This window comes from Geotrypetes seraphini, chromosome 2, assembly GCF_902459505.1.
Source record: "Geotrypetes seraphini chromosome 2, aGeoSer1.1, whole genome shotgun sequence".
Taxonomy (NCBI): Eukaryota; Metazoa; Chordata; class Amphibia; order Gymnophiona; family Dermophiidae; genus Geotrypetes; species Geotrypetes seraphini.
Genome location: NC_047085.1, coordinates 80,698,158 through 80,717,290, shown reverse-complemented (window position 1 = coordinate 80,717,290; position 19,133 = coordinate 80,698,158). Strand labels below are relative to the sequence as shown.

Genomic DNA, 19,133 nt, shown 5'->3' with positions numbered 1-19,133 from the left:
GGGCTCCCCCTTAACAGAAAGGAGCCGCGGCACACAGAACTTTAAGGGCTGCGAGGAGAGGAGGCAGCAGCGGCCAGGAGAAGGCAGAGGGCGAAGAGAGGGAGATCGCGGTGGCGAGAGTTAGCTCCGCCTACCGCGTCAGCACCAGCAACATCGGCTGGGCTCCCCCTTAACAGGAAGGAGCCGCGGCACACAGAACTTTAAGGGCCGCGAGGAGAGGAGGCAGCAGCGGCTAGGAGAAAGCAGAGGGCGAAGAGAGGGAGATCACGGCGGTGAGAGTTAGCTCTGCCCACCGCTTCAGCACCAGCAACATCAGCCGGGCTCCCCTTAACAGGGGGCGAGCTAACGGTGCACAGCCGTTCAGCGCGCGGCGAAGGCGAGCAGCAAAGGCGCTTGCCTTAGCGAGAGCGCCTTTGCGAAGGGCCTTGAGAAGGACCGGGTCGCTAAGCCCAGAAACCCCAAGCAGGACAGCAAGTGCAAGATACAACTATATAACACAAAAGTCATTAAAAGCACATTCAGCAGCAGGAAGATAGGAAGTGCTGTGCCTAGCTGAACCCCGAGCACGTGGCAGGGAGCAGAGGAAGCCAAGGGGAATCCAGTAAGAGCAAGGAGCGGACAGTGCAGGGAGGAGCTGAACGGACAGGCAGAGTGAGCTGAGAGGTGAACGGAGAGTGGAGCAGACAGACAGGCGGAGAGAGCTGGAGGCGGGTGGAGAGAGCTGAGAGGTGGATGGAGCGGACAGGCAGAGAGAGCTGAAAGCAGGCAGAGAGAGCTGTGAGGTGAATGGAGAGCGGAGCGGACAGGCAGAGAGAGCTGAGCGGAAACCAGCTAAGGGGAAGCAGATAGCGGACCGAGCAGAGTCGAGGGGAAGAGGCGAGAGATAACTCCGCCCACCCCCGACGTCACCAGCCGCACTCCCCCATAAAAAGGGGAGGAGCCAACAGCGTTCAGCCGTTCGACGCGCGGCGAAGGCGAGGGCCTCGAGAAGGGCCTCAAACAGGGCCAAATCTAAACTATAAACTCTCAAACAGAAAACTACTCTCACACTCATACACTTTTCTTACACACTCTCAATCAGGCAGATAGTCTTCTCTTGATTCTCTCAAACTCTCTAATCTCTCTCAAACCTTTTCTTTCCAATACTAAATCTCTCAAACTTGGAAATGGCAGGGAGGACACGGAGCACCAAGACTACTATCAAGTTCAACACTCCAGAGTCTGGAAGGACCCAGGGGATGGCCAAGGACTGTACACAGAAGGAAGAGGGTGACACTGAACGGAGGGCAGAGGTCTCTGTGCAGACCGAGGCCATCCCCCTTCTACGGTACGCTACAGTCTCTACGCAGACAGAGGAGATGAGACAGGTAGACGTCGATGGGGACATCCTGCAGGAACTGAGGAGCTTCAGGGAGGAGGTGAAGCGCTTGAAGAGCATCAGGGAGGACGAGGCCTTCATCGATGATGCCATCCAGGAGCTGTCCCATATCACAGAGTGAACCCATGACAAGTCCATCCTCGGCACGCCCAAACCTACAACTCTGAATTCAACGATTGGAGTACAGGAAATGATTGGAGATGCCGGTCCCTGGCAGCTGGTAACCTCCTCTACGGGCAAGTACAGAAAACCCCCCCTTTCTCACTTTCTTCTTCTTCTTTTTCTCTCAAACAGGGTACTTCTACATCAACCCCACAACTCACCCTAAGGAATAGATTTCAGATCTTGCAAGAGGGAACAGCCGAGGAAATAGTGGAAGGGGCTCAGGAGGATACAGCCAAGGAAGTAGCGGAAGGGGCTCAGGAGGATACCCAGCACATAGCTTTGGTTCCAGGGCTCGCCGATCGGCCCCCCCGGAAGGAGCGTAGAGTGGTGATCATTGGGGACTCCATGCTAAAGGGCACCGAGGGACCAATTTGCAGACCAGATTTGCTGTCAAGGGAGGTCTGCTGTCTCTCTGGTGCCAGGATCCGGAATGTCACCACCTGTCTAGACAAACTTCTAAAGCCCAATGACCATTTCCCCATGTTTCTCATCCATGTAGGTACAAACGACACTGCCAGGAGCACCTCAGAGAGCATTCTCAAAGACTTCGGAGCCCTGGGTAAGAAGCTGAAGCAGATAGGAGCACAAGTGGTCTTCTCATTGATTCTCCCAGTAAGAGGCAAAGGCAGAGCCAGGGAAGAGCGTATCCAAAGGACTAACGAGTGGCTTTGCGAATGGTGCATAGAGATGAACTTTGGATTCCTAGACCATGGAGAGGCGCTACAGGGACTGGACGGGCTCCACCTGACCAGGAGAGGTAAGAACGTATTCGGACATCGACTAGCCCATCTACTTCGTAGGGCTTTAAACTAGGTAAGTTGGGGGAGGGTATATAGTCACATTCCAGAGCAGTAAGAAACTACCCTGAGGAGGCGAGCCGCACCCACACTTCTGAGTCTAAGGTAAGTACGCAAACTACACATGATAGTTTAGGAGCCACTCCAACTCGAAAGGGAATCTCTTCACAGCTATGGAAGGCTATGTATGTTAATGCACACAGTTTAGGCAATAAAATTCTGGAATTAGAGACGGAGATAATGAACGCCGACCTAGACGTGGTGGCAATATCCGAGACCTGGTTCACAGACTCACATGGGTGGGATATGGTTATACCAGGTTACAACCTACTTCGTCGTGACAGAGATGGCAAGTTAGGAGGAGGGGTAGCACTATATACCAAGGAAAACATCAAAACTACCAGAATCACAGATGTTAGATACACTGGAGAATCCCTCTGGGTAAACTTGGCCAGAGGAAATGGAAAATGCCTATACCTTGGTGAGGTATACAGACCTCCAAGACAGCAGGAAGACAAAGACCTGGAATTAATCAAAGACATAGAGAACATCACTTTGCAAGGGGACACAGTACTGTTAGGGGACTTCAACATGCCCAATGCAGACTGGAACACACTCTCTGCGACTACATGTTGCAGCAGAAGAATATTAACCTCAATAAAAGGTGCACGACTCAAACAAATGGTATTGGAGCCCACTAGAGACCAGGCAATACTGGACCTGGTATTCACCAACGGTGACAGCGTCATGGAGGTTTCAGTAGGAGATACGCTGGCCTCTAGCGACCACAACATGGTATGGCTTAACCTCAAGAAAGGTTTCTCTAGATCAAACACAGCGACGAGGGTCCTCAACTTCAGAGGCACAGACTTCGACCACATGGGAGATTTTGTCCATCAGGAGCTGCATAACCAAGCAAAAACTGACAATGTGGAGGCTATGTGGTCAACTCTGAAATCCACCCTACACGAAGCAACTAACCGCTACATAAAAACAGTAAGCAAGTGCCAGAGAAACAAAAGACCCCAGTGGTTCAGTACCGAAATTTCGAACCTCGTTAAAGAGAAAAAAGAAGCATTTATCACCTACAAACATTTAGAGAAGCGGGAGGCGAAAGAAGACTATCTGGACAGATCTAAAGCTGTCAAAAAGGCAGTCAGAGAGGCCAAGCTCCGGATAGAGGAGAATCTAGCGTGGAACATTAAGAAAGGGGATAAATCCTTCTTTAGGTATATTAGTGACAGGAAAAGAAACAAAGATGGGATAGAACGCCTTAGGCAATCGGACGGAAACTATGCAGAATCGGATTCTACTAAGGCAGAACTACTAAACGAATACTTCTGCTCAGTCTTCACCTGTGAGGCGCCGGGAGCCGGTCCACAGTTACGGACAAGAGACAGCCAGAAAGACCCGTTTCAAGACTTCGAGTTTATGTCCAGCAGCGTCTACTGCGGACTTTCAAGACTCAAGGTAAACAAAGCCATGGGACCAGAAAACCTACACCCCAGGGTGCTCAGGGAATTGAGCGAAGTCCTCGCGGCTCCTTTAGCCGTACTCTTCAATCTTTTCCTATGCACGGGAAGAGTCCCCTTGGACTGGAAAACAGCTAACGTTATTCCACTCCACTTAAAGGGCTGCAGGACAGAGGTGGCAAATTACAGACCAGTGAGCCTCATATCCATAGTGAGCAAACTCATGGAAACACTGATCAAGCAGAAACTTGACACAATCCTGGACGAAGAAAACCTACGTGATCCCCACCAACACGGATTTACCAAGGGAAGGTCCTGCCAATCTAATCTGATTAGCTTCTTTGACCAGGTAACTAGACAACTGGACACTGGGGAGACCCTGGATATAGTATATTTGGACTTCAGCAAGGCTTTTGATAGCGTCCCACACCACAGGTTATTGAACAAGCTGAAATCGCTGGGATTAGGGGACACACTAACTGCATGGGTTAGGGATTGGCTGAGTGATAGACTTCAGAGGGTGGTGGTAAACGGTACCCACTCCAGAACGTCGAATGTGACCAGTGGAGTGCCACAGGGCTCGGTCTTGGGCCCAATTCTATTCAACTTATTCATAGAAGATATATCCCAAGGGCTTAGAGGAAAAGTATCACTGTTCGCCGACGCCGCCAAACTATCCAACATAGTAGGTAAAAGCACTTTGCCTGACAGTATGACGCAGGACCTACTACTACTGGAACAGTGGTCATCAACTTGGCAGCTAAGCTTCAATGCTAAAAAGTGTAAGGTAATGCACCTGGGTAAGAGAAATCTGTGCAGAACTTACACACTAGATGGTGAGATCTTGACTAGGACCACGGCAGAAAGTGATTTAGGGGTGATCATTAGTGATGACATGAAGGCTGCCAATCAAGTAGAGAAGGCTTCCTCAAAGGCAAGGCAAATGATGGGTTGTATCCGTAGAGGTTTTGTTAGCAGGAGACCTGAAGTCATAATGCAATTGTACAGATCTATGGTGAGACCTCATCTGGAGTATTGTGTTCAATTCTGGAGACCACACTACCGGAAAGATGTGCTGAGAATTGAGTCGGTCCAGTGAATGGCCACCAGGATGGTCTTGGGGCTCAAGGATTTCACGTATGAGGAACGGCTAAATAAATTGCAGCTGTACTCACTTGAGGAACGAAGAGAGAGGGGAGACATGATTGAGACGTTTAAGTATATCAAGGGCCGTATCGAGGCAGAAGATGATGTCTTCTGTCTTATAGGACTTTCGAACACCAGAGGGCATCCGCTGAAAATCAGAGGAGGGAAGTTTCATGGTGATTCCAGAAAATACTTCTTCACTGAAAGAGTGGTCGATCATTGGAACGAACTCCCACTGCAGGTGATTGAGGCCAACAGCGTGTCAGACTTTAAAAAAAAAAAATGGGATATTCACGTGGGATCTCTAGGGGAGTAAAGTCAGGGGGGTGGGTCATTAGAGTGGGCAGACTTGATGGGCTATGGCCCTTTTCTGCCGTCATTTTCTATGTTTCTAAAGGGAAGGCTTGTGGGTCAGCCACATGCATCATGTGAACCGCTGCCTGTGTATCCCCCCAACAAGTTCCACTGAAGGAAGAAGGAGCGAGTGCGGCTCGGACAAGTAAGGGGACATGATCTGGGACACAGGGAGGGGGGAAGCAGTATGTTGGGACATGGGAGGGGCAAGATTTTAAGACAAAGGCTGAAAGGTAGGGAAGGGGAGGGGGGCACAAACTTGACACAGAAGGAAGGGAGGGGGCATGAACATGGGACACAAAGAGGAAGGGGCACTAGCTTGGGACATAGGACAGAGGGGATAGAAATGGAGAATTGTTGGGCATTAGTGTGTGAGAGGGAAAGAGATGGTGCACATGGGGAAAGAAAGAAACAGGAAATTTGGGCATAGAGAGAGGAGTGAGGTAGAGATGCATGGGAAATAGAGGGATGAGAGGAAGAAATGTTGGATATGGTGGTAGAGAGGGAACAAAAGGACAGATTGAAGGGGATGCAAGGGGGAGCAATGTTGGGCATAGTGATGGAGGGAGAGATTTGACATTGTGCTGGAGAGGGGTGATAGAAGGAGAAATGGGCAGTGGTGAAAAATACTGCACATGATCCAGGGGATAAGAGGGAGAAATGGTGGATGTGTCAGTAGAAGGAATGGGAAAGATGTCTGGATCTCTCAAGACCGATGGACAGTGAGAGAAAGAGGGAGACATGTTGCCAATAGAAGTGGAGGAGAGAGGAAGAAAAGTTGGACTCATGGAGGGACAGAGAGAGATGGTGGTTAGGGAAGGGAATGAGGTACAGAGAATAGGAAGCATGCAGGAGGCAGAAAGAAAGAAATATTGGATGCAGTCAGAAGGAAGTGCAACCAGAGACTCGAGAAATCACCAGACAACAAAGGTAGGAAAAATGATTTCATTTTCAATTTAGAAATCGAAATGTGTTGGTTTTGAGAATTTATATCTGCTGTCTATGTTTTTCACTATATTTTTCTATTTTTCTGTAGTTGTTACTGAAGTGACATTGCATATTTTAAAGTCATCTACCTTGACCTCTTTGAAAAAAAATAATATAAATGATTAACATTTTCTCTGCATACAGAGTGCTTTGTGGGTTTTTTTTTAAATTTTGTGGTTACCATTTGTAATAAGATTATATTTTGTGTATTGTTTATGAAAAATGGATGAAAGAAATTGCATTACAATTAGTACTAATATGTGGGTAGAGTCAGGGGCAGAGGTTGGGTAGGTCTGGGGCAGGGGTACTCGGTTGATATTTGTTAGACTTAGGGGGTACTTGGCTTGAAGAAGTTGAGAAACACACAAACCAACTGTTCAAGTTCCTCCCCAAAAAGAAGTTTGCCTCTAAAACAGGGGTGTCAAAGTCCCTTCTCGAGGGCCGCAATCCAGTTGGGTTTTTAGGATTTCCCCAATGACTATGCATGAGATCTATTAGCATACAATGAAAGCAGTGCATGCAAATATATCTCATGCATATTCATTGGGGAAATCCTGAAAACCCGACTGGATTGAAGTCCTCGAGGAGGGACTTTGACACCTCTGCTCTAAAAGATCCTGAAAGGCGCTGCTTAGGGGCAGCATCTGTGGACCAAAGACGCAGTCACGCTATGTTGTTAATCAGATTTTCTATTCCACCTTTACTTATTCAGTTCAAGGTCAGATTACATTACAAGAGGTTGTGTCAGTTACCTACAAAGTTACAATGGAGAAATTGATTTGGACATTCAATAGGGTTGCTAGTACAAGTAGATCAGTATAACAGGCGGCCAAAATAAACTCATGGCTTGCCCAAATTATACTTGACGCCCCCACTTACCTGGACTTCAGAAAAAAACTCAAAACTCACTTATTCCACAGACAGAATCCCTAACACTTCCACTCACTACTTCTACTCCCTACAATACACTTGAACCTCCACCTTCCCCCCCAAGGTTCCCTCCAAACCAATTAACTTCCCGGACACTCATGTATATTCCATGTACTATATTCCCTGTATATTCCTTGCATATTCCTTGTATTTTCCTTGTATCATACTCCTTGTATTCTCCTTGTATATTCCTACTGATGGTATTTTATGTCGACTTCATTTTGTTAAACTCCTGTTAACTTCAACGAGATGTACATTCTAAAAAATTGTAAATTCCAACGTTATTTTCGCATGTAATCTTATTAACTGCTGTGAACCGCCTAGAACTCTCTGGGTATGGCGGTATACAAAATAAAGTTATTATTATTATTATTAACTATTAATACAGTTAGGTCATAGTTTCAAATATGTCATTGTTGTTTCTTTGTTTTGACCTAGGAGTTGCATTAGAGAGTTAAGAAATGGGCTTTAACAGTTACTGTTTCAGTTACTTCAGGGTTGGCTCCCTGTTTTGGTACAGAAATGCTTTTAGAAGTTTCCTGAACTTGAGATAGTGCTCACAAGATCATAGTATTGTATTGTATTGTATTTGTTATATTTGATATACCGCTTGTAAATGTGTTTGTTGGTTCCAACATTTTGCTAATTGATATTGGATGGATAAGGTAATTTGCCTGATAGACTTTATATTGTTGCATGCTAGGAATTTTAATTGGAAAAGATTTCTGGTAGAATATCTGTTGGAGGCATCCTGAAGTAGAACTGCCTACTCAGGATCTTAAAGGCAGTGATGCCTAATTTAAACTTAATTGTTGTGATTATTGGCAGTCAATGTAGTTTTATATAGTAGGCTGTAGGTGTTCCAATTTCCATATATGAGTCTTATGGCTGCATTTTGAGCTAGTTGTAGGCGTGATAGCATCCTTTTAGAGCAAATAACTAGTATTATACTACAGTAGTCTAATTGAAATAGGATTAGGGATTGCACTAAAATTCAAAGTATTTTGATGGATCTTAGCTTTCTCATCACCAGGAAAGATTGTTTTATTATTGATTGTACGTGGCTCTTCATTGGTGGGTGGTTATCAATTTCTTTTCCTAAGATTCAGGATTGTTATTCTAATCTGAAGTCTGTGCCATCTACTGTGATATTTGGAGTGTAGTGTGGGTCAGTCACAGGTCCTAGCCAAAGAAATTTGGCTTTGTTCTTATTTCATTTGAGGCGATGGGTCGAGGTTCAGTTTTCTATGATGTGGACACATTTATTTTGACAGTGGTGAGAATATTGACTAATGCAGTTGTTACAGATAGTATGATCATTATGTCATCCACATAGGTGAAATGTTTTATTTGTGCGAGATCTAGGTCAGCTCCCAAAGTCTGAACATTAATGGTTAGAGTGGAGATCCTTGGGGGAACCCGTTTGTAGGGTGCCAGCTATCAGAAAGTTCTCTATCCTTATGGACTGCATAGTGCTTTGTGGTTAGAAAGTCTTGGAACCAGGAAAGGACCGAGTTGCTGAATCCAAAATCGCTGAAGATCACAGACATTTGATCAAAGTCTACTAGGTCAAATGCACTGCTTAGGTCAAACTGGATTATGATTGTGCTGTGACCTTTGCTTAGTAATTCTTCTCCATATGTTACTAGCGCCGCAACCACCAGTGCTGTGATTTTTACTGAATCCCGATTGTAATGGGTGGAGAATACTGAAGCACTTTAACATTCAAGTTGTTCTGTTACATATTCCCCCATCATTTTGATGAATGGAAGCTACTGGCCGATAATTGTTTACATCAGAAGGGCTGAGTTTTGGGTTCTTGGTAATGGGCATTAAGATAATTCCTCCTCCTGATTTGGGGAAAAGGCCAGTTTTTAAGTGACAGTTGAGCCATTGGGTTATTTTTCCTATGGTTGTCAGGGTGGTTGCTTTTGATCAGGTAAGGCGGGCAGGCGTCAAGGCTTTGGAGTATTTTAGGAGAAACCATTTTGTGTCTTTGAATGTAATCTCTTCAAAATCATTTCAAGAATTGTCTGCTGTTATTTTCATAGGTGGTTTTGTTGCAGTGGGTCTGGCTGAATTGGAGGGGGTAGCTGGTCTCATGTGGATTGAATCTTTGTTTTAAAATAGTTAGCTAGTTCTGGGGCTGTTGGGATAGAAGGGTTGTCGCCATCTGTGATCTTATTTGTGTTGATAAGTCTATCTAATATTGAGAACAGTTTGTTGATTTTAAGATGATCTTATGTGTTGATCTGTTAGAATGGAGAAATTAGGTTCTTACCTGCTAATTTTCTTTCTGTTAGCTTGTAGACCAGTATAGTCCTTAAGAATGGGTTATATGCCTCACTGCTACCAGCAGGTGGAGACTGAGCATATATATCAGGAGACTTGTATATCAGGCTAGCTTCCCCCCTAGCAATCCAGTCAGCCGAATAGCCAAGCAGAACCTAGGAAAGACTGCAACTGAAAACAGTATAACACACTCCGAACAGGAGTGGAAAAACAACAAATACTGATAAACAACTGCTGGAACATGTGTAGAACTTAATCCTGGTATAGAAAACATCCCCACAGCTCACCAGCAAAGCTAGCTGAGCCGTAGCCGCTGTTCTTACTTCTCCCTGGCCCTAGAAAAATTCTAGAACCCGCAGAGAAACCAAAATCTGCACGTGAGCAAAATCAAAACCTACAATCACCACACAAAGACAGATAGGGTGGGGGACTATACCTGTCTACAAGCTAACAGAAAGAAAATTAGCAGGTAAGAACCTAATTTCTCCTTCTATAGCGCTTGGTAGACCGGTATAGTCCTTAAGAATGGGACATACCAAACCAGTACCCATTAAGGATGGGACCCCCGAAGGGCCGACACCAGAACACGTTCACCGAATACCACGTCCCGACACGCATGAACATCCACACGGTAGTGTCTTACAAAGGAATGCAGAAAAAACCAAACTGCAGCCTTGCAAATATCCACTGGAGGCACTAGAGAAGATTCAGTCCAAGAAGCTTCAGCCCTAGTGGAATGAGCCCTAGTGGAATTTGCCTTGAGAAATTCAGGAACAGGCTTCTTCAGAAGATAAGCGGAAGCAATAGTCTCCTTGATCCAGCACACAATAGAAGCCTTAGAAGCGCCATCCCCCTTACGAGGATCTGCTAGAAGGACAAAGAGATGATCTGATTTCCTGATCTCCTGGGTCCTCTGCACATAAGAGCGAAAGACCCGACTGACATCCAACTTGCACGGCTGCCTCTGCTCGGAAGAGCCTTCCCGGCTACCCAACACTGGGAGAACCACGGCCTGATTGACATGAAAATAAGAAACTACCTTTGGCAGAAAAGAAGGAACAGGCCTCAAGACAACCCGATCCCTAGAAAACTCCAAGAAGGGAGCCCTACAAGAGAAAGTCTGCAGCTCAGAAACACATCTAGCTGAAGTAATGGCCACCAAGAAGACCACTTTAATAGTAAGATCCTTCAAAGAGCAGTCAACCAATGGTTCAAAAAGAGGGCGCACTAGAACTGACAGAACCAGATTCAGATCCCAAGATGGAACAGAGGGTCGTATGGGAGGCTTGAGCAATTTGGCTGCCCACAAGAAGCGAATCACATCAGGAATGGCAGTCAAACGCTGACCTTTCAATAACCCACGAAAGGCTGACAAGGCCGCAAGCTGAACCCGGAGAAAAGACCAAGCCAGTCCCCTATCCAGGCCATCCTGCAAGAACTCTAAGATGTTAGGCAGGGAAGCGCGAAAAGAGACCACTTCATGTTGTGGTATGCAGCCTATGCCTGCTAGGAATGTCCCCAGAGCAGTGCACAGTTCAAGAGCTGACACTCCACAAGCAGCTCCTTTTAAACCCCAAACTGAGACATTGGATGACTTTCCTTCTTTGACCTATAGAGGGAGTGGGAGAGCAGAAGTGCAGGTTTCCCATCCCCCACACAATCCTAGGTTAGTTCCCAGGAAATCTTTTCCACCTGAGGGTTTGGGGCATGGCTGCAGACTGTTAACCCAGAGAGCTGAGCTGTTAGAAAGACAGAAGCAGAATCAGAAGAAGGAGCAGTTAGAGGACAGGCAGCGGCGCTCAGGGTTGAGAGTTCTGAATGGCAGCGAGCATATGGAGAGCATGGATCTGACTGAGGCTGGAGCGGAACCGCCTCTCTGCATGTCTGAAGTTCCTCAGGACATGGAGCTGGAGCCAGAGCCATATGCTGAGCTACAGAATGGAGCCCTGCCCATGGAGGTTTGCTGTTTCAGAGGCAAGTAATTGAAACTGCCTAAGTGAGTAACTGAAACTTTGCTTACCTAAGCTGCTTCCAAGTTGTCTTTTTGGGAACCCTAAAGGAGCTGGAGAACTGTGAAAGACTTGTTTTGGATTTTGAGTTTTCTGTTTCCCCTGGGTGGGGGAAGGACTGTTCCAGTCCCAGGCAGTGGGGTTTGCCCCGTGTTTTCTGTGGTGGGATTGAGGGCCTATTATTGGTAAAATTATTACCACGCAGAGCACACTGCCTGGCCAGCACGTCAGCTGCTGGGAGGGTCAGTGCCGTAGCACTGGCTCAGGTTGAAGATATCAGCACAAGAGACTGTTTTTGCTTTAAAGCTTTACAAGTTATTGGACTATTCATTGGCTGGAGAGCCAGCAACAGCTTTGGGGAAGATTTGCCTTATGTGTTTGGAACTGTGTTTAGCCTCCATTCATCCAGAGACTGCTTAATGGTATATTTTGATTGTTTTTGGAACTATTCTCAATAACTGAACATCCTGACAAGTTTGTGGGGTTTTTTTTGAACTGATTAATATGGAAACAAGCAAGCTGACTTGATTTATGTTGATTTAAATAATAAACCCCAGTTATTTCTTGAAGATTTCCTACCTGAGGTGGTGGTGTTTCCTTCTATGAACCTTTTTTTTTCTTCTTTCCTTGTGCTGTCCGCAGCGGCTCACAAGAGTTTTTTCTTGTTCCGGTGTCCCAGGACCCATTGCCCTGAGGCTGCTGGTGACAATGTGCAGCACACCACTCCTCAAAGAGACGCCAAACCCTCACATAAGCATGAGAATTGGAAAGCCTCCAGGACCCCAAGAGAGTTGAGATCACTTTATCTGAATACCCCTTCTTACCTAGGCAACCCCTTTCAAGAGCCAAGCCGTAAGACAGAAGGGACCCGGATCGAACATTGGAATGGGACCCTGAGTCAGAAGGTCGTCCAAGAGAGTCGGAGGAAGAGGATCCACCTTCAGATGCCTCACCAGATCCGTGTACCACAGACATCAAGGCCAATTCGGAGCCACCAGAACCATGAGGCCTGGATGGCGAAAGGTGCGGAGAAGAACTCTGCCCACTAATGACCACAGAGGGAACATATACAACAGCCCCTCCGCTGGCCATGGTTGAACCAGAGCATCCAGGTCCTCAGCCTGACTATCTCTGCAATGACTGAAGAAGCAGGGTGTTTTGGTGTTGACACTTGTGGCCATCAGATCCATGAGGGGCTGATCCCAAGAATACACTATCAACTGAAAAGCCACCGGGCTGAGACACCACTCTCCGGGATTTAGCATGTGACGACTTAGGAAGTCTGTTTGAACTTTCTCCACTCCTGCTATGTGGGATGCTGATATTTTTTGAAGGTGCGACTCCACCCAGACCATGAGCAGAGTCACCTCCTGTGCCACCAAGGTGCTCCTGGTGCCGTCCTGATGATTGACATAAGCCATGCCATGGCATTGTCTGACAGAACCCTGACTGACTTGCCTATCAGAAAGGACTGGAAGGCTAACAACGCCAGGCAGATGGCTCTGGTCTCCAAAACACTGATCGATCAAGAAGCCTACTCTATGGACCAGGTGCCCTGAGCTGAGTGACCTAGACACTGAGCTCCCCAACTGAGAAGACTGGTATCCATGATCAGCACAGTCCACTGCGGCTGATCCAGACTTGCCCCTTGAACCAGATGGGAGGTCTGAAGCCACTAACGAAGACTGCCCTGAGCTAAGCCCGGAAGCGGAACAGGTGATCCAGACTGTGCCTCTGAGGCAACCACCTCACAAGAAGAGCAAACTGAAGAGGACGCATGTGGGCCCGTGACCACTGCACGACATCGAGGAAGGCCGTCATGAACCCCAAGACTTGGAGGAATCCTTCGCCTGAGGACAACGGGACACCATAAGCAGGCAAATCTGAGATTGCAATTTGCTTACCCAGGCCTCTGGAAGGAAGACCTTTCCCAAGGAGGTGTCAAACAGCACCCCTAGATATTCCTGGCGCTGAGATGGAGACAGACGGCTTTTGGCAAGGTTGACTACCCATCCCAGCAACTGCAGAAACTCCACCACCTGAGCCATGACCCACGACTTCACCCAAATCAAGCAGTCCTCCAGGTAGGAATGAACTAGAATGCCCTCTTTTTGCAACACCACTGCAATAACCACCATTACCTTGGTGAACGCTTCCAAAGTGAAGTGCACAGAACTGATAATGTTGCCCCAAGATCGCAAAGCGCAGGAAGCAATGATGGGAGGCCCGAATAGGAATGTGCAAGTAGGCCTCGGTCAGATCTAGAGAGGTCAGGAACTCCCCTGGCTGAACCGCCAGAATCACAGACTGCAGAGTTTCCATGCAGAAGAAAGGCACGTGAAGAGCCCTGTTGACCCCCTTCAAATCCAGGATGGGTTGAAAGGTTCCTTCTTTCTTTGGCACCACAAAGTAAATTGAGTACCAACCTGTGCCCCACTCCTGCGGGAGAACTGGAATCACCATGTGGAGATCGAACAACCTTTGAAGGGTCTGGCGAAAGACCTGCTGCTTCCATGCCACCTGCGAGGGAGAAGCGAGAAACCAGTCTGGCAAGGAACGGGCGAACTCCAGAGCATAGTCGTCCCGAATCACCTCTAGAACCCACTGATCAGACATAATGTCTGCCTACTTTGGATAAAAATCCCGCATCCGGGCTCCCACCAGAACCAAGACGGGCGCCGGCAAAGAGTCATTGGGCACGGCAGGTGGCAAAGGACCTGGTGGGGCGCTATCCGCACCCCGGTAGGCCCCACGAAAGGACTGCATGCGCTGGAAGAACTTGACTCTAGAGAGCCCAGGGGAGTGAAAAGAGGCAGCCCCTCGACCAGGGTGGAAATGGCAGAAATCACGCCCGTGTCCATGAGCAGCGCCACCACAAGCCAGCGGCCTAGGCCTATCCTCAGGCAAACAAGGCACGTTAGAATCAGTGAGAGTCTGAACCAAACTGTCCAGATACTCACCAATCAAGAAAGATCCTTTAAAGGGAAACTTTGTCAACTTAGCTTTGGACGCTGCGTCCGCTGACCAAGCGCGAAGCCATAAGATACAGCGAACTGCCACTGCAAACGCCAACGACTTGGCAGAAGCTCACAAGAGGTCATACATGGCATCTGAACGATAAGAAGCACCTAATTCAATCTTTGCCATCTCGCGTTTGAGCAATTTCCAATCCTCAGTTTTACAATTAAGAAAATGCTCGGCTCAGCAAAAACACGCCTGAGCCACTAGTCCGCCACACATCGCTGCTTGGACTGCCAGAGCTGTCACATCAAAACTCTGTTTAAGGAGGGACTCCAAATTACGCTCCTCAGGGTCCTTCAAGGCCACACCGCCTCAACAGGCACGGTATGCCTTTTAGAGATGGTCGAGACCACCGCATCCACTATAGGTGGCTTTAGAGTGTCCCTATCCCCTTCAAAAATGGGATACAGGTGTTCCATGGAGCACGCAAAATGAAAGGGAGCTTCCGGCACTTGCCACTGTGTGAGCATAATATCCCGAATATCCTGATGCATAGGAAAATAATAATAATAATAATAACTTTATTTTTGTTTACCGCAATATCACAAACAGTTCAGAGCGGTTTACAATGTAAGAGACTGTACAAACACAGTGAAGATACAATGCAAGGGAATGTACTATGCAGTTGGGAGCAGTTTATAATGCAGGGGACTGTACATATTCAGTATAAGTATTTATACAGCGAAGAACAATGCAGATTTACAATGCAAGAGATTGTACATATACAGCAGAGGTATTTATACAGTGAAAATACAGTGCGAGAGACTTATAGAGCAAGATACAATGCAAGGGACAGTATAATGCGGTTGAAGCGGTTTACTATGCAATGAGAGTTACATATATAGTGAGGATACAGGGTGGTGAATGACAGGGAAAAATGCAACCAGTATCAATTACAGGAGGTGCCAAGATGGGGAGGGGTTAGAGAAGGATGGGAGTATTAGATTGAGGGGTAGAATTTGTTTATTTGGTGAGGGGGGGTTCGAGAAATTTGTCATAGAGGAAAGATTTGAGAGATTTCCTGAAGGATGAGTAAGATGGGGCAAATGAGATGAGGGTGGTCAGGCAGTCTGTCCATCTGCCAGCTTGGAACGAGAGAGTTCTATTTAGGAATCTTTTGTAGGAGCAACCCTTTGGGGAAGGGTAGGTAAACAGATAGGCATTACGCGTGCGAGTGGTTCCAGGGAACACAAAGTGGTGAGACAGATATATCGGGGACAAGCCAGTTAAGGTTTTGAAGCAGAGGCAGGCGAATTTGAAGATGACTCTCGTTTCTATTGGCAACCAGTGAAGTTTTCTGTAGTAAGGGCTGATATGGTCTGACTTTTTGAGGCCATAGATTAGGCGGACAGCGGTGTTTTGGATGAGTCTCAGACGTTTGATGGTTTTCTTGTAGGAGCCCAAATATATGATATTACAGTAATCCAGTGTGCTTAGGATTAGGGATTGGACCAGCAGTCTGAAGGAGGGGAAGTCGAAGTAATGTTTGATGGTGCGGAGTTTCCAGAGGGTGTAAAAGCATTTTTTGACCTGGGCATTGGTGTGGTCTTCGAAGGTCAGGCAGCGGTCTAGGATGACTCCAAGGATTTTGATGGTGGGATTGATAGGGTAAGTTAGGCCGTTAAATTGTAAGGTGGTGGTCGTTAATTTGTGGTTGGGACTTATTAGAAAGAGTTTAGTATTTTCTGGATTTAGTTTCAGTTTGGACCGAGTGGTCCAGTATTCGACCATGGTGAGTACTGATGAGATGTGCTGTTCTGTTTCTTGTGACAATGAGGAGATGGGGATGACAATTGTAATGTCATCTGCATAAATGTAGGATTTCAGCTTTTGGTCAGATAACATGTGTCCCAGAGAAGCCATGTAGGTATTGAATAGTGAAGGTGATAGGGGGGAGCCTTGTGGAACTCCACAGGGGTTGGACCAGGTATGGGAGTAGGTGGTAGGTGCGGTTTTTTAGGAAGCCTGTGAGCCAAGTTAGTACCTGTCCTGAAATGCCTATAGAATCGAGGCAACTAAGCAGAAAAGAGTGGGAAGCAGAGCGGATCCCCTTAAGAAAGGGGGCCACTGTACGCTGGGGCTCCAACATGGTGTCCTCAAAGTGCAAAACCGAGGAGACCTGAAGAATTAACTCATGAAGCTCTTCCTGCTGAAAAATGCGCACTACAGATGCATCTTCGCCATTTGGGGAGAGCTCGAACCCTTCGCTGGTGGAATCCAACCCCCCAAGAGGATCCTGGAAATCTACCCAAGGGTCCAGGTACTCATCAATAACATCTTACTCCTCTGGGAAAAAAATCCTCATCCAAGAGACCCTCGAGTGTTTGGATGAGAGAGGAGTAGAGGAGGAAAAATTGCCGCTGTGTGGGGCCGCACCAAGGAAGATGTCTAGGGCAAGATGTCCCCCAAGTGGACACAGAACCTCCAGCCGCCAGCACAAATTCAGGGTGGCCCCAAGGGGGACCCTGCCATACCTTGCACCTGTATTTCCAGAACAGGGGGAAGGTCACCTGAGGTAACTGAGATAAAGGAGGAGGTTCCCGCTGAAATTGGACCTGAAACCGCCAAAATCGGAGCTCCTGGGCCTACCGTGTCTGAAAAGCCTGGGACTTTCCTGACACTGAGGCAGAGGAACCGACCAACGCGAAAAGGGAATCCCCAGCCGTTCCGGCGGTAAGGGAATTCTTTTCTCCCTGACCGTCAGCGGCTGGGGAACCCTCCGCATGGGCGTCAGGGGAAGCACAGGCTTCCCCGTGATCCAAAGCCGACTTGCGAGCTACATGCGGCAGAGTGCCCTGACCGCCAGCATCTGCTGCCGACGAGGCTACCCCATTGCTCCGGCCTGCACAACGCTTGCACAGGCCGGCCGCGAATACCTCGCATCTGGAGCACAATGAGTATTTTTTTCCTTTAAAAGTGCTCATTGTGCTGAAAACCACCCTAGCTGAAAGAATAGTGCCGGTTAGATGAGAAAAAAACAGTAACAAGGCAGTTTTAAAGGGAAAGGAGCCCTTTAGACGGCACATCTCAGGATTTTTGTCTTTTTTTACAGAAAAGACTCCATAGCTCTCAAAGCTGGAGGGCTGACCAACCAGGGGGCCAGGCCACCAGCTAAGGCACCTCTACAAAAATATGGGGAGGTGGAGGAAGGTGGGGGGAGGGACCCAGCAGGAGACCCGCTGGGTTTAAAATCCCTGAGGTCAGACAAATCCCCAAACAGAACCCGTTCAAGCTCTATCTGGCACAAAAAGGGGTACCCAGTAGTACAAAGATAAAGTTCCAACAGGACTAAGAGCGGAGCCGATCTAGTGTTACCACCTGCTATGGAGACTGAGACTGACTGGATTGCTAGGGGGGAAGCTAGCCTGATATACAAGTTTGTGCTCAGTCTCCACCTGCTGGTAGCAGTGAGGCATTCGTAAGGACTATTCCAATCTACCAAGCGATACAGAACTGTACCGGTCTAGAGAATGACATGGAAGTTGGCTTAAAAAGTCCCCAACAAAGGCAGCTGAACAATTGATATAGCCAGTTTTCCTTCAAAGTATACAACCTGCCCTTGGAAATGTGTACAAATTCTGTTTTTTACTTCAAAATTCTAGTTTATATTATATTATCAAACTATAGCTATTTACCTTTGTTATCCTGGGACTTCAGCTCTAGTGGGTGGCTAGGAATTTCAGTTTCTTCTAAAACCTGCAACTTTTTATTTGTATGACACTAAACAGAGAAACAGTAGAAAAATGTTTGACAAATTTTGAAAGCAGTATTTTAGAAATAAATCCTTATTACACTTTAAGAAATCTCACCTCTGGTACAATTTGGGTAAAACAAAGTTACTAACCTATAGAAGGTATTCTCTAAGGACAGTAAGATAACAGATCCTCTCATGTGGGTGGCATCATGTGATAGATCCCCATAAAGAAGGAGAAATTAGGTTCTTACCTGCTAATTTACTTTCTTTTAGCTTCTCCAGACCAGTAGAGGTTAATATTTACGAGTGGGTTATATACCTCATCATGACCAGCAGGTGAAGACTGAAACAAAACTGTGGAATAGTACATAAAGGATACCTTCCCCTATTTCTATCAGTCTGCTGAATAGCCAAGCAGAACAAAGAACTGGTAACAGAAATAAACAATACTCCGAACAGGAGTAATAATTAACATACTCAAATGCTGTTGGAAAATGCAGAGGAGAGACACAAGTAAGAAAATGTCCCCACAGCTCGCCAACTAAGCCACAGCTGCTGTTCTTCAATTCTCCCCGGCCCTAGAAAAATATTAGAACCCGAAGCAAAAAAACAAAACTGCCCACGCAACAGCCACAACAACAGATAGGGTGGGACCTCTACTGGTCTGGAGAAGCTAAAAGAAAGTAAATTAGCAGGTAAGAACCTAATTTCTCCTTCTTTAGCACTCTCCAGACCAGCAGTGGTTAATCTTTACGAGTGGGACGTACCAAAGCAGTCCCCATCATGGGTGGGACCCCCGAAGGGCCGACACCAGAACACGCTCATCGAACACTGCGTCCTGACGCGCCTGAACGTCTACCCGTTAGTGTCCGACAAGAGAATGCAAGG

At 47.0% G+C, this 19,133-nt stretch overlaps 1 protein-coding gene across 2 annotated transcripts in view; it reads right to left on the bottom strand.

Moving 5' to 3' along the window:
• The window catches only part of C2H8orf88 (chromosome 2 C8orf88 homolog), a 105,483-nt gene that overhangs the window by 21,922 nt on the left and 64,428 nt on the right, over nucleotides 1-19,133 (bottom strand). For both annotated transcript variants that reach the window (XM_033935296.1, XM_033935297.1), the window contains exon 4: nucleotides 18,187-18,271. In XM_033935296.1, coding sequence (XP_033791187.1) covers nucleotides 18,187-18,271 — 85 coding nt within the window. The remainder of the gene's footprint in view (nucleotides 1-18,186; nucleotides 18,272-19,133) is intronic.